Consider the following 16397-nt stretch of genomic DNA (forward strand, 5'->3'; position numbering starts at 1 on the left):
GTGAGACTTTCTCAGAGCCTGTTTGGAGCTTTGAGAGATGAGAAAAGGAGAATGGCCTCCACGTCTGAACACTAGGCTAGTGCTGTGTCTGTGGACAAAAGCCAGGCTCTCACCAGCTGGTCACAAGATGCTCAGAGCTCAGTTGCTAAACTAAACTGCTACAAAAGCCACAGCAAATGCTGGCAAATGCATGTGTGAGAGGAAAACAAACAGAATCCACCACCCTGGAGGCACTGGACCATGGGACAGTGGACCCTACTTTCTGATGAGTTGGCTGGAGTGGGGTAGGGACTATAGGAGAAATCTGAGCCTGGCCAAGGTTTGAATTTTTCCCTTCAGGGAGTAAGGCCTGATGCAACTCTCTAGAGCTGCATTCACTTCGAGAGACCCACACAGAGAAGACTCATCTGTCACGTTTCTCTGCCATATTGTTGTGGTTATTGTTAGTGTGGCTCTTGCAAAAGGTCTTTTATTAAACTGACTCGTAGAATATCCACACGATGGGCAGTGACCACAACAGAGAAAATAGCTCTCTTGTGTATGGGGAAGGGATCCTCAAATTCTTTTTTCTAGTTACCCTGAGATATTGGGCTGTACAGAATCCCTGTGTGGTGCTGGAGGGAGCTAGATGTACCCTCCTCACTGCTCAGTCCCTCCCAATCATCCTCTCCAGCTTTTCCTGCTCCCCCCCACCCCGCCTCGCAGCCTTTACCCTTCTGTTCTACAGTCTCCTTGCATTGAATACGTTCACTTCTACATGTGAGTGGGACTCTGCTTGTCGTTCTGTGCCCGACTCATTTTGCTTCCTCTAAGACCTTCCAGTCCTACTCATATTGTCACAGATGGCACTTCTTCGTGGGTAAGGTCCCTGTGCATATATACCCTATTCCCACGTGAGCTCGCCTGCTCAGGGCACCCTGGCTACTGTGGACAGGCTGCAGATGTACCTTCAGTTTTAGATCTCACTTCCGCTAGATAAGACACCCAGTGGTGCCACTCTGGGTCACCAGCTAGCAGCTGTACTGATTATATTCGATGGCAAACAAGAGACCATTTGTTTTCTAAGACTAGTGTGAAGACCCCTCAAATAAATGAGACAAGAAAACAGGCAAAGACCAACCCCTCCACCCCATTCTTTCATTCTCCTCCACCTCAGAAGTGACGAGGCAAAGTAAAGACATGTGGGTAGAGACATCACGGCCCAGATAGAGGCAACAGCACAGAGCAGGTGACAAACCACCCCATGCACTTGGTACCACCGAGACAGAGGACACAGGGGCAAGATTGACAGGGCAGAAACACCAGAGATCTCAGTGGGCTCACAGGTCATCTGGCACTGACCAGAGTTTGCCCTGGTAATACTGGAGGCCTGTAAGCGTAAGCCTGTGAGCTGAGCTCAGACAGCCAAGCCTCCTAAGGGACAAAGCACAGAGCCCCAGGTACATTTGGTCACAGCAGCATAATTCTCAGAGGCCACACTGTTCCAGATGTTTCCTGGACTCCAGCAGCCCGGCTCATTTCCTACCTTAGCCCTGCATGAACCCCAGCTCCAGCCCCACCTCAGAGCCTGGCTGTCTTCCCCAAACATCTTCTCCACAGGAAAGAGTTGACCGTATTCCCTCTGAGAAAAGCTCTTAAACTCACCAGCCCCTCTATGTATCTCTTATAGACGGTTTCTGTGATAAACCCGTGTGCCTGAGTAGACACAGTGCACTTGTCTCGACCCCAGGAAAGAAGATGGAGCCACTATGGCTGCGCAGCTAACCTCGTTTGCCGACTGTTCCAGAAGGAGCTTCTTGTCTGCAGTCTTAAAAGCCTCGAGAGTGTTGGTGTTGTACAGGGTCCCCATGGCAGGGCAGCAGCGGGCAGGCGTGGGGGCACTCCTAGATGTGAGACAAACAGTTACCCAGCACGACTGGGACCCCAAACGAAGCGTGAGGTGACAAGTAGCCCCGACACCTCTGACTGGGAAAGCAGACCAACGTTTCACTGGTCCTTGTTCAAGTACAAATAAGAAAGCAAGTGCTACCTGGAGACCCTCTGTACCCCTGGCCCTCAGCGGTCAGCCTCCTATTCTTCCCAAAGAAAGTTTATCTTTGTTCTTTCCCATAAGCAAAGTGAGGAGGAACTGGCTGAATCAGGAACTGCCAAGGGCCTGAATTCTAACTAGCAACTCTTTCCCCTCTTAGACCTTAGGAAACTGCTACTGTGATGGTTAGTTCATGCCAACATGAAACATGCTATCAGTCAGAAAAAGTAACCTGCTTTGAAGAATGCCTCCATCAGATTGGCCTAGAGTCTATATTGTATTTTCTCTTTGTTGATGTGGAAGGGCTCACCTCTAGGGGCAGTGCCACCCTTGGGAAGGTGATCCAAGAAACCAGACTGAGCAAGCAGTGGAGAGCAAGACAGTAAACAGCATTCCTCTGTGGCCTCTGCTTGTTACTGTCTCCAAGTTCCTGCCCTGACTTCCCTGCATGACGGACTATAACTGTAAGCTGAAATAAACCCTTTCTTCCCCACATTGTCTCTGGCCATGCTGTTTACCACAGTAACAAAAAGCAAACATGGACACCTGGAGTCACAATCACAGAGCAGAGTGAGCAGTTCCCACTAGCGGACTCAGGGTACACCCCACCCACCCAAGGCTGACTCCAGCCCACATGCGCCAGGCAGCAACTCCCACCAACTGGCCCATACTGCACTGCTCTGCACACAGTTGCTACGTCATCTGGGCCAGGGATAAATTGCAGGATAGCCAGACTACTGTCAGTCTCAGGCACCAGCCACATGAGTCACACCCACTACACTTCCTCAAAGCCCCACAGAAATTGGAGAGATAAAATTGGAAGAAAATGAACTAATTCTAAATGCAGGCTTGGGCAGGGACACATCTGCTGTCTCTAAAGTGATCAGCCTGTATTTTGTATAGCACTGATGTCTAAAAAAAATAACCTTGGTGCTGGAGAGACGGCTCAATGGTTGAGAACACTGGCTGCTCCTGCAGAGGACCCAGATTCAGTTCCCAGCACCCTCAGGATGGCTCATAACTATCTATAACTCCAACTGGAGGGGATCTGTGCCCTCTTCTGACCTCTGTGGGCACCAAGCACATACGTGGTGTATATACACATTCATTTAGGCAAAACACTCACCTACAGGGCTAGAGGGCTCAGCAGTTAAGAGCACTGACTGCTCTTCTAGAGAACCCAGGTTCAATTTCCAGCACCCACATGGCAGCTAACAACTGTCTGTAACTCCAAGATCTGACACCCTCACACAGACAGACATACATACAGGCAAAACAAAACAAAAACCAAACAAATAAACAAACAAAAGAACTAACAACAATGCACATAAAATAGGCCACTCACTCACATAAAATGAATAATTAAATTAAACATTAAAAAATATTTCTGTCACTAATGGCTTAATGCTATTGTCATGTGGGACTTACACAGAGAGGGTTCTGTTATTCATCACCTTGAGGATAGAACACTTGTCAGAGACACAGCATCTTTTGATAGCTTTCCATGTGTGGTGTACAAAGGAGCTGCAGGAGGCCTGATGAAAGGAGATGTCAGTCTAGGACAGGTGAGGAGGGGTACGTGGGTAACAATGGCTCTGCTAAACGCCACCAGTAGATCTTAAATGCCAAGCCCTGGTGAGGGTGTGGGGGAGATCTTCCAGTGGCCAGAGTCCTCCCTGGAGAGCCACGAGCTGTCTGTCATCACTGCCCTCCACCAAAAGAACGTTCCTTATCTAGACGGTGTGAAAGGTCTTGAGGAGAGAGAAATCATGCTGGACAAATCTGGGCCTGGAGAGGAGCCAGAGCCTCTGCTCAGCAGCCTCCCACATCAGACGGAACCACACCAGATGAAATCAATGCTGTGGCAGAGAGAAGGAGGCGGGGCCAAGCACAGTGTAAGAAGGGACTCTTAAATATCCCATTAACTCCCGGGGTGTGCAAGAGATCACAGAGCCCTGCTGTGAGGGACAGAAGCTACTTCCGAGCTGCCAGGATGGCTCCTAGCATCACCTGAGCACATCACATATGACTAGGCTCCCACCAAGAATTACTAGGATTAATGTCTGCATGAGTTAGTGATAGGCAGTTATGGCAGGGAGAAAAAAGGCTGTGAAGGGCAGGGCTGGAGAGATGTCTCAGCAGTTAAGAGCACTTGCTGCTCTTGCAAAGGACCCAATTTTGAGTTCCAGCACCCACACAGTGGCTCACAAGCACCTGTCACTCCAGTGCCAGGGGATATGACATCCTCTTCTGGCCTCCCTGAGCACTGTATGCATGTGGTAACACACACAAGCAGACAAAATAATACATATTTTTTTTATAAAAAAAAGAAGGCTCCAAAGGGGGAAGAAAAAACATTAACATTGCTCTGTATCTATGTTATGCTTTTAAAATCTGCAATTTGATGGGGAGAAAAGATAAAAGTACATTAATCTTTTGAGAGATTTAATAAAAATAGAGGGGCCAGTGAGATTACTCAGAGGATGATGGCACTTGCTGCCAGTACTAACCACCAACATTCAATCACTGGGGCTAACATGGTGCAGGCAGAGAGAACAGTCTCCTGTGAGTTGTCCTCTGACCTCTACACATGTGCTATGATAAACACACACCCACGTGCATGCACACACGCTCACAATAATAAACAAAACGTGATTTGTAAACATTTCTAAAGGGCTAGAAAGATGGTTCAACAGTTAGAGAACACTGGCTGCTCTTGTAGAGGACCAGGTTTGATTCCCAGCATCCACACAGTGGCTCGCATCCATCTGTAACTTCAGTTCCAGGGGACCTAAGACTCTCTTCTGGCTCTCATGGGCATTGAACACATATGGTGCATAGACATACATGCAGGCAAACACTCACAGATAAAAGATAAAAGAAATAAATCTTTAAAACAGAGTTACTAATAAAGAATCATAAAATATTCTATAATGATGATCTGGAGGGTCATTATCTGACCTCCAATCAATCTAGAAAGTACGAGGTACGGGAAAGGCTCTGAAAAGGACTCATTTTTTTCCCCCTGATAAACTAATTTAGCAGACAGTCTCAGTACGAGGCACTGACTCCACACCCAGGAGCTTCCTTGCCTGCTCAAGGGAACACTCACTCTTTGCCCAAAGCAAGTAGGGTTTTGGACTCTGCACAAATCAATACTCACATGTCAAAAGCACTGAACTCCAATGTCAAGCGGGTAGGCAGGCCAGCAGAGTCACCTGTGTGAAGGATTGTCATATCTCAGTGGCAAGCCAGAATGGTAGTACCCATGTGAAAACATCTATGGCCAGTCATGTCCTACTATTTGAGAACTGAGCCCAAGGTGCCCATCTGAGTCTGCTGACCCGTGGTATGCAGATAGCATGTGCACAGATAACAGTGGATCTTGAGAGAGATGGACAGGAAGGGACTTGTAACTGATATACAGAGTATACCCTGAGAATCCCCCACACACCCTGGGAGCTAGCTGAGCAGTGTTAGCTATAGCAGCTTGAATTTCACCACTCCTCTTTCTTCCCCCAGAGTGAAAAGAAAATATTTAAAAGTGACTTGGGCAAATGTCAAGAAAGACAAAAAAAAGTTAAGAGACTGTGGATATAAAAGACAAGCATGTTTCTTGTCTGGGTTCCATCCTCAGCACTCTAAAGGTAATAACAACAAGTAAGGGTGCTGCTGCCACAGAAGACAGCCAAGAACACAAGGAACCACCTACCATTGTAGTAATAGCCCTTGATGTCCTTGGGAGTCTCGTCCAGGCGGTACTCATTCAACTTCTTCTGGGTCAGTTCGTGCCAGAAGCCAACATCCAGGGCACTATTAAAGGGGGCGAACTGCAGCTTGGACAGTCCAGGGTCCCCCATTGCCACGGCTCTTATCGGTCTACCAAAACGAAAACAACAAAAAATAGAGCTTAAGTCAAGCAAACTCATTGGGATTGGAAAAATGGCTAAGTGGCTAAGAGCACTTGTTACTCTTGCAGAGGACCCAGGTTTAGTTCCCAGAACCCTTACACCTACCTGTAGGTCCAGTATCAGGAGATCCAATCCTTTGACTTCTGCATGAAAGCAGTGCACATAAACTCGCTCAGACTCAACACATACATATAATAAATGTATAACTAAATCTTTTCTTTAAACAACTAGCCAGTGGCAGTTCCAGTGTATAGGCTCCCGAAGACAACGCTCTTAGACTCTGCAATCACACTCTACCCAGAAGTTAACATTCAATCACAGACCTCTGGAGCTGTTCCGACTCCTGACAATGGGCTCTGCACCTTTTATTTTTACTTATTGTTATTATCATCACCATTATTAATTTTTTTAGACGAGGGTCTCTCTACATAGACCTGGCTGCCTTGGAACTAACTCTCCCTCTCTCTCTCTCTCTCTCTCTCTCTCTCTCTCTCTCTCTCTCTCTCTCTCTCTCTCTGTAGAACAGGCTGGCCTTGAACTCAGAGATCTACCTGCCTCTGCCTCCCAAGTGCTGGGATTATAGGCATGAACCACCATGCCCATCTCTGCACTCTTTAAAGAGCAGCTCCTGATCCTCTCCCAGGCTCCCACTGGGACAGACCACTCTGTCATTGTGAGACTGACACCACAGATCCCTTAAAGGGGACTCATGCATAACTTAAACCTTAGTGACTGGCTTACTTAAGACACAACTTTGAAAACATCCTGAAGATTTGTCAAATTCGGTTTCTTCACAGGAGCAGTTTGTAGAAGCAGCCCTTCTGGCACCGACTCCTTTTATCTTGTGCTAGTGATAAGTGGGCATGCAGGCTCCCTCCCAATTGAAGCAAGCACTGGAGCCCTGAACTGCACCCTCGGCTCCGCCCTTGACTCCCTGCTCATCAGTCAGCTGGGGACTGACTCCTTGGAGACTGGCACAATCTGTAAGTCCAACATCCAGTCAGAATGTGCCAATCTGAGTCAGGTGTGGCAGCACATTCTGTCACCCCCGCACCTAGAAGATGGAGGAAGGAGAATCAAGAGTTCAAGATCATATTTGGCTACCTTGTGAATTCAAGACCAATCTGACCCTGTTAGAAGGGAGGGAAGAATAAGAAAAACAAAACGAAGAGGCAAGGAAGGAGGGACAGAGGAGGAAGGCCATCTAGAAGGTCAAGTTGGAATTCTGCCTGTCTGATCAGTGCTGAGCAATGCAGCTGAGGCGGGTAATGTTCACTTCCTATAAGCTTTAATTCCTTTACAGTCTCATGTTATATCTCTTTTTTCCCTCCCCATCGGGTCTGTGCTGGGGTGGGGACTGCTGCATCTCTTAAGTACACGGAAGTTGTGCATTTCCGCACCACAGTATGTATTTTAATGTTTTTATTTCCCCGCTCAACTCATCAAGTGACTGGGGCCTGGCCAGCAACCCTGCATATGCACCAGGACTGTGAAGTACCCACGTGCACACCTGTGAACAATGTGTATCCACCAGGCCTGTGAACGACTCGTCTAGACTATGCACGTGTACCATACTATAAACCATCCATGTGCACCATCCATGTGCACCATTCAGGTGCTCACATTCAGGTGAACATAGCATGGCAGGAAAGCAGTGTGGAGCAGCCTAAGCACGGCAGACGTGGGAATTTTCCAGTGAGTTGTTTGCACAGCTTCTGTTTACCAGCACACATTTAAAATCCTTATGCTGTCTGCTCCAAAGGAAAAATGAAAGTCAACTTAGCGACAGTCTTGCTTGCCAAAGATCTGTTTCTGCCCGTGCCTGGCTGTGTTTCTATTTAAAGAAGGACTCGGGTTCAGAGTCGCCTACCTTCACTTCCTAGATGTTGGGCCACCCACATGGGCTGACTTACCCAACAGGGGTCTGAATCATTTGGTTATTTCCTACATACTCTCTATAATAGGCAGTACATTGTCACGATTTTTCCTAGATTCTGGTCAAAAGCACACCTGTTTCCTATTATTTGCACTTAGCTATACAGGCATGCATTCATATTGGTTTTTATACCCCAGAGCTGACAACTCCACTTTTAGGTAGCCTCTGCATTTTCTAGAAATAGAAAGGAATGCTATGCATTTCTAGAAATTAATCTTAATTTATAGACTAGGAGCTATTCTATTCTACAAGCTAGAAAATTAATTTTATGACAAGACCTAAATCTGAAATATTTTATTTAAAATGTTATGAATTAACTATCTTCTAAAGGCTGACTTTCCTTTTTTTGAGACCTCATCTCACTATGTATCCTCGGCTCGTCTAGAACTCACTGTGTAGAGAAGGATGACGTCAAACTCTTAGAGATCCACCTGTCTCTGCCTCCCAAGTGCTGGGATTTAAGGTTTACGCCACCACACCCTGTTGAGATTGATTGTTTTACATGAATATTTAAATAAGAAAAACCTCCCCCATGTAAAATGCTTGCAATCCCAGCACTAGGGATGCTGAGGTGGGAGTGCTATGGTTTCACAGGAAGTTCCAGGATGCTGGAGAAGTCCCTGAGGCCACACCCCTTCGGAGAAGCTACTGGTGACTGGTGGCTGCTGAGAAAGGAAGAGTCACTCTCCTTCAGATAGCTTATGCCTCAGTGGGTGGCCACACCCCCATGGGCACATGTGCAGCACTGACTGGAATCAGGTAGTTACTAATTATGAGAAATAAAATGAGGACAGGGAGCCAGAGGGGGATGATGGAGCTTTAGAGGAAGTTAGAGGGATGTAGTGATAGCTTTTTAAATAGCCTAAGAATACAACCACAGCTTGCAGGCGACTAACCACACATTTTCGACAACTTGCTTTTTATTGGTATTTATAATGTTCCTCAGTAACAGCAAACAGCTTCTCGTTTCCTACAATGTGACTTACTTAACTCTGCTCCAAATCTGGATTAGGAAACAAACTGAACTCAGTAATAATTTTTTTCGCTTTTTATATAAAATTTAGAAAAGTTCTATAAAACAGGCTTTGTAGAATTTTTTAAATAGAGATTTAAATATAAACAGGTGGTACAATGATTTTGGTTTACGAGAACTGAAGACTGTCTACTTTAAAGCCTTTGCAAATCCCTTTAATATTCTATATAGCAAGGATTCTTAAACTTTTTCTTCTTACAGGCACTGTACATTTGAGAAAATTTCACACAACCGGGATGCCCAGGTAAAATGACTAATACTGGTTATCAGGGCAGCTGCAGACTCAGCTGTGAGCCAAACAAACCCTCCTTCCTAAGTTGCCTTTGTCAGGTGTTCTGTTACAGTAATGAGAAAGCGTACTACAGAATATTGGTCCCCCAAATGGGGTCTTCACTGTGACAAGCCTGATTGTGTGGTTCCTGGGCCTCTGGAACTGGGGTGAGGAATGAATGTTCAAGGGGTTGAAACACTGCACTGGAAAAGCCCAAGACTGCTGTAAGCAGAGCTTCTGGGTGCTTTGGTGGAAGTCTGGAAGTCAGAATGCCAAGAGATACACGCAGACTGCATGTATGCCAAGGTCATGAGTTTTCAGTGGGGAAAAGAGCTCTAGCTGGGAACTGTGACACAGATCGTTCATGTTGCATTCTGGCAGAGAATCAGCTTCATTCTGCCCATGTCCTGAGAACCTAAGTGAAGCTGGACTCAAAAGCAATGGATTAATGACATGACAGCGCTCAGGTCATAATATGGTCACCACTAACTGCTTGTATCCAGATCTTCAGTGGCCAAGGGAGAAAAGTATTTTTCCAAAATGTGATATGTGGGAGAGAGAGGTGAGAGGATAGGTTTGCCCACCAAGAGGGTACAGAGAAGCAGCTGTATCACTAAGTGTATTGGCACCATTTAAGAGAAACCTGTGTTCTGTACCAAGACAACAGAAAAGACCACCCAAGGACACATAGTCCCGAGGGCTCCAACCTGTGAATACAAACTCACTTGAGAGGGAAGGAGTCCCCTGCTCTCATCAGGGCCCTGGGAACATAACACAGAGGGACTGTCGTAACTGTGGCCATGGTGGCCAGTCTACACCTTGAACTCACTGAAGAACTTGGAAGTTGGTTTTAAAAGCATGAAAGATGAAATGGTTAGGGGGTTCGTGGGGGCTTACGTCAAGGTTCTAGAGGGTCATAGAGGTCAAGAAAGTGTCTAATTTGCAATGGAGACACCAGAGTGATGGAGATGCCAGGACTGTGAGATGCTCAGTGTGAGAAGGCGTACGAAAGGATGGGAGCCAGTCCAGCAGTGGAGGGCTACCTAAGCATCGTGAGCTCCAGACACCAGACATGGAGCTGCAGGAGCTGGTTTTCAATCCTGCTGGGTTTCAGTCTTGTCTTGTCTGATTTTTTCCTGTCATGCCTTCATTCCTCCCTTATGGAATAGAAATGTTCACTTGGTGCCAGTGGATATTAGGGATATTTAACTTTAAAAATAGATCCTCACAGTTAAGACACCACCTTGAGTCTTAGAATAGATTTTAGACTTTGAACTTTTGAACAGAATGTTAAGGAATGTTAAAGATTATGGGGACCTCCTAAAATGGACAGACTTTGCATTTTGCAGGATGGTGACCATGGGTCTGTGAGGCCAAGTAGAAGGTTATAGCTTAAAGATGATGTGTTTGCATCTCAGGTTGATAAGAAGTAGACTTGTAACACTAACTGTCAATAGGATCAAGAATCACTAGGAGACAAGCCCCTGAACACAACTGGGAAGAAATTTCTAGGCTGGGCTTATCGAGATGAGAAGATCCACACTAAATATGCACAGCCCCGCCCAGTGAAAAGGAAACAGAACTGAGGATCGGCATCCATTTCTCTTCACTTTGTGACTGTGGATACAATGCTGCCTCAAGCTACAGGTTCCTTAACTTCCCTGCCATGATCAACTACATCCGGGAACTATGAGTCAGAACACACCCTTCCTTTCTTCCTCCAGTTTTCCCATTCTAGCACATTCTAGCACAGCAACAGGGAACATGCATAATACAACAGATATGTAATAGATATAGAAATCAAACATTTACTGATAATAAATAATGAAGAAATTTATTTGAAAAAAATTTCTTGTAGTATACATATAATTTTATCACTTAGAGATTAGAACAATCTAGAATAATAATGCGCATGTGTCTGTGTGGGGGAGTAACACCTGAGTACAGGTACCCACGGAGGCTAGAAGGTGTTGAATCCCCTGGAATTGGAGTTACAGGTGATTGTGAGTTGTTCGGTATGGCTGCTGGGAATCTAATTCAAGTCCTCTGTAAGACCAACAAGTGTTCTTAACCCTTGAGCCGTCTCTCCAGCCCCTATCTTTTTCATGATGCACAAGTCTGAATCTGTCAGGCCCAAATGAAAGCTCATCATACTTTGCTACTTAAGGGTTGGGCTGACTGCATTTAAACGGAATACTAAAGAAACTTATTTACAATGCAGAATAAAAAAAAAAGTAGGCCTTCTTGGTCTTCAAAGTTAGGAAAGACTCAACTTTTGACCTGTTAAGAATATTTTCAAGGATGACTGTCTTACATGAAACAGATCTTATTGCACCCCAACGCTAGCCCATGGCCACTATTTCATGCAAGATATAAAATGCAGTATTTGGTATTCTCCATGCAAATCATAATGAAGACTCTGGTTTGGGAAAATTAGAATGTGTCTTGACTACGAGATGAAGTATCATTTACAGGAATTACCAAATAAGTGGCATTTTAGATAGCAAGGAGGCATTCACTTCAGTTATTACTATGGCCAAAGGGCATTTAGACTGTTAGGAAAGATGTGTTCAGTAAACTCATAAAACTGAAGTTGTTAGTAGAGAGATAAGTCTATATATGAAATGAAATAGTTTTATTTTATGTTTGCTAGTAACTCCCAGGCCCTGTGACCATAATGATTAATTCAAATAATTTTCTATTTAAAGAAGATTTAGGGGGGATGGAAAGATGGCTCAGAGTTCAGATTCTAGCACCCATGTTAATGGTTTACAACTGCCCTTAACTGCAGCTCCAGGGGGACACAATACCCTTTTCTGGCCTCCAGTTACCTGCATTTATGTGGTTCAGACACAGAGAGACAGTTGAAATATAAATAAGTAATAAAACATATAAAGACTACTTTCCCATCATCCAGAGTGGTTTTGCACAATGTTTCTGCCAAAGTTTTTGAGATGCTCAATTCCCCGCCTTTTTGGATTTCAGAAGGAGAAATGGGGGCTCAGATAACAGTGGCTGAAAGAATGCATCTGTGTCTGCAGATCAAGACTATCAAGGGGTAAGACTGCGGGGGTGGGGGCTGGGTGCCAGCAGGACCACAGGAAAGCCTGGGTGGAAGAGCAGGACACCAAGGAGCCTGGAAAGATTAAGTATGGGGGATGATGGGTAGTGGGTCCAAGGAAATGGGAGAGGATTGGTTCCCATAGGAGTGGAGGAGACCAGTCACCCCAGAGCGGAGGCCTGAGCAAGTACAGCAGCACAAATCTGACTGGTTACACAGGAACCTAAGGAGCCGTGAACGAAGTTGGAGAATCTCGGATGGAGCTAGCAGCTGGTACAGAGTTCCACACACCTGCAGCAGCGAAGGGCTGTGAATGACGAAGTCAGTTCAGAGGCATGGATGCAGCTCTGTCAGCAGGAGGCTGCCTGTCTGCTAAGCCTGAGTCCCTAGGCTCCATCCCCATTGCAGACCGAGGGCTTTGCACTGATGAGGAACTGAGTAGGGCAGAGGAAATGAAAACAGGAAAGAGGGGGTCCACCCTGGGGACGCTTAGGAAAGGTGACCAAACATGATCTCTTGTGGGGTTCAAGGGACAACAAGGCCAAGGTTGGAGTACAGTGATTACTACTAGTGAAACCTGGACCCAATCCCCAGCACAGCAAAAACAAACCAGAAAAAGCAACGAGTGAAAGCCCTGTAGGCAGCGAGTATGCTGAGCCAGGGAGAGCACAGGTGGCGCTGCCATCAGGACAGGAGTACAAACACAGGACAGACATTCCTTTTTTTTACATTTTTTAAATTTTTTTTTAATTTATTTTTTCAAGACAGTGTTTCTCTGTGTAGTCCTGGTGTTCTGGAACTAACTCTGTAGACTAGGTTGGCCTCAAACTCAGAGATCCTCCTACCTCCCTAGTGCTGGGATTAAAGGCATGTGCTCCACTACCCAGTCAGACAGAAGACAATGATGGGCAAGGAAACCAAGGTGAGCCCAAGAAGGTGAGCTGGAGAAATAAGAGGCACGGGCTACTGGGCTAATGGAGGACATGGCTGCCTCAGTCAGAACGTGGATGTCTTCCTTCAAGTACTTTAAAAGCTTCAGGACTTTGACCTGAGTTGAATTAAAAAAATAAGATTTATTCTTTTATGTGTTTGCTTGTGTACCTGATTAATGCCTACGCACCATATGTGTACAGGACCCTTGGAGGCAAGATAAGGGTGCTAGATCCCCTGGAACTGGAGTTACAGATGGCTGTGAGGCACAATGTGGGTACTGGGAAGGGAACCTGAGTTTTTTTGCAAGAGGAACCAGTGCTCTTAAATACTGAGCCATCTCTCCAGCCCTCTGAGTTCACATCCGAACAGTGTTAGACAGAGGGTTTGGGTTTCTGTCTTGTACATGCCAATGCCCAGTTTTCTCAGCACCATTTGTGGAAGAGACTGTCTTTTCTTTCAATATTTGATCTTGGTGCCTTTTTCAGGAATCAATTCTACAATGGCTATAGCTGCATGCATTCAATTCTGAGTTCCTGTTGTTGTTGTTTTTAATCTCACTGGTCTACATAACTGTTTTTACAATAGGTTGTGCTGCTTTTGCTTCAACTCTGTACTATAGTATGAGGTGTGTGTGCGCGTGTGTGTGCGCGCGTGTGTGTGTGTGTGTGTGTGTGTGTGTGTGTGAGAGAGATATAAAATGAGATGAAAGGGTCTCATTGTGTAGCCCTGACTGGCCTGGAACTCTCTATGTAGACCAGGCTGGTCTTGAACTCACAGAGACCTGCCAGCTTCTGCCTCCTGAGTGCTGGGATTAAAAGCATGCTCCATCATGGTCAGCTTCTATAGCTATTTTAAAATTAGATACTGTGGTGACTCCAGCATTGCTCATTTTGCTCAGAATTGTTCTGATTCTATGGGGTCTTTTGTATTTTCACATAAACTTGTTTTATTTTGTGTGAGCCCAGTTCCTCAATCTCTCAGTCTCTCAATTCTCCTGCATCTGCCTTTCCAGTGCTGAGATTACAGGTACCGTTACCATACCCAGTTTCCTTCATATGTGTTTTAGGATTTTTTTCTAGTTTCATGAAGAGTAATGTGGGTATTTTATCGGGGACTGTAGCCCATCTACACACCGCTCCAGTGCTGTGGCCATTTGAAAACAGTATTTATTAGTTGTGCTGACTCATGGACACTATAAGTCTTTCCACTGTCGAATGTCAGTTTCTTAATGTCCTACTTTTCATGGTGGGGGTCTTTCACCTTTTCAGCTGGGTTTATTCTGGTTTTATTTTGTTTTGAGTAGTGATGTGGTTTTTTTCTTTCATTTCTGTCTCAGAGAGTTCATTACTAGCACATGGAAAAGCTAGTGATTTTTTTAACATTGATTTTGTACCCTGCTCCCTTGCTGGATTTGTTTATGGATTTTAAGAGTCTTGGCGGAGTCATGAGGATTTTCTAACAGCAGACTCCTGCCATCTGCAATCAGGGATAATTTGACTTCTCCCTTCCTGTTTCTACCTCTCTCTCTCTCTCTCTCTCAACCTCTCTCTCTCTCTCTCCCTCTCTCTCTCTCCCTCCCTTCCTCCCTCTCTCCCTCTCTTTCTTTCTTTCTTTCTTTCTCTTCATGGCTATTCTAGCTAAACTTTCAAGCACTGAATGAGACACGAGTACAGAACCTCATCCTTTCTGTCCTCCGAGGCACTGCGGCCAGTTCCTGCTCCTCAGTCTGACAGGTTTGTCCTATCCTGCCTTTTCCACTCTGAGCTGCAATTGCCCTCTGTCTGCTTTCTTGAGTTTTCAATCAAGAGACTATATTGAATTTTATAAATGCCGTTTTCTGCATTAACTGAGATGATGATTCAGTTTTGAAACTTGGGAACTGACATATGGGGTTGCATCAAATTCAAGAGCAACCACACTATAGCGGAGCCTACAGAAGACGAGAACTTTGCAGGTCATGCATCTGACAGAGGCTTCATTATCCAGAATATGTGACAACTTCAGTAAAAATCAACAAGTTATTCAACCATCAAATGGGCAAACAAACTGAACAGACAGTTCTCAACAGAGTATGACAGCCAACAAATATACAAAAACATATGTTCAACATCTTTTGCCATTAGTGAAATCCAAATTAAAAAAATACATTGATATTCTATCTCTTGTCAGAATAGATGACAATCAAAAAACACACAACAACAACACATGCTGGCAAGGACTTAGGGAAAAGGAACCCAATATGCGCAGTTGGTAGAAATATAAGTAGTTCAGCCATTATGGAAAACAGTACAGGATTCCTCAAAAAACTAAAATACTAACTAGCAAATAACTGAGCTATACTGTTCCTTGGGCATACACCCAAAGGGTTCTAAGACCTTATATACAAGAGATATCAGATGTTCAACACTGTACACATCGATCAATCGTTGGAATCAGCCTAGTGGTTCTTCAGCACAAGAATGGCTAAAGACAAATGGTATAGATATACAATGGAGTGTTAGTTGACTGTAGAAAAAAATGAAATCAGACCGTTTGCTAAAAGTTATCATGTTAAAGGAGAGAGAAAGACAAATTAGCATGTGTTTCCTCTGAGCTGCAAATGCTGGAATTAAACAAAGAAATAGGACTATTAAGGAAGGAAGGGTAAGAGGTGGGAGGGATGGGGGAAGGGAGGGTAAGAGAGCATCATAAGAAAAAATGGGTATCAAAGCATGACATCTGCATGTATTGAGGTACAGTAAACCATTAATATGTACAATAAATATCCATTAATAATTACAAACCAAAAAGGGAATGGGTGTGGTGGTGCATGCCTTTAATTCTAGCATGGGGGAGGGGGGGAGACAGGGAAGGAGGCAGGAGGATTTCTGTGAGTTCCAGGACCTTAAAGAGCAAGGACAAAGGACACCGCAGGAATCTTCTGTACGCTGGATGATAATGCCTACGACTCTCTAAAATGCTTTTAATAGAAAACTGGGAACAGCTGTGAACTCAGAGTCACCACAGGAGAGTGTTCCCATGTTCCCATGGCTTGGGCTGGGTCACTCTGCTGCTGAATGCCCCAGAGGCAGCTGCTTTCCAGAGGCAGAGCTCTGTATGCTCTGCCCACTTAAAAGTACACTTAGGTACCAGAGCCCAGTATGCATAATGGAACATTCTCAACAGGACTTGAGAAAACCGGGAAAAAGACAGCAGAAGACAGGAGGTGGGGAAGAATAATCCC

The 16397-nt window shown here is 45.1% G+C and overlaps 1 protein-coding gene across 7 annotated transcripts in view; it reads right to left on the minus strand.

Moving 5' to 3' along the window:
• The window catches only part of Atg7 (autophagy related 7), a 222967-nt gene that overhangs the window by 188111 nt on the left and 18459 nt on the right, over nucleotides 1–16397 (minus strand). For all 7 annotated transcript variants that reach the window (XM_085686867.2, XM_085686871.2, XM_085686866.2 and 4 more), the window contains exons 2-4: nucleotides 5742–5908; nucleotides 5193–5247; nucleotides 1766–1883 (exon numbers count right to left, since the gene is read on the minus strand). In XM_085686867.2, the coding sequence (XP_085542993.2) occupies nucleotides 1766–1883; nucleotides 5193–5247; nucleotides 5742–5908 (340 nt within the window). The remainder of the gene's footprint in view (nucleotides 1–1765; nucleotides 1884–5192; nucleotides 5248–5741; nucleotides 5909–16397) is intronic.

This window comes from Myodes glareolus, chromosome 3 (assembly GCF_982192425.1).
Source record: "Myodes glareolus chromosome 3, mMyoGla1.1, whole genome shotgun sequence".
NCBI classification, from domain to species: domain Eukaryota; kingdom Metazoa; phylum Chordata; class Mammalia; order Rodentia; family Cricetidae; genus Myodes; species Myodes glareolus.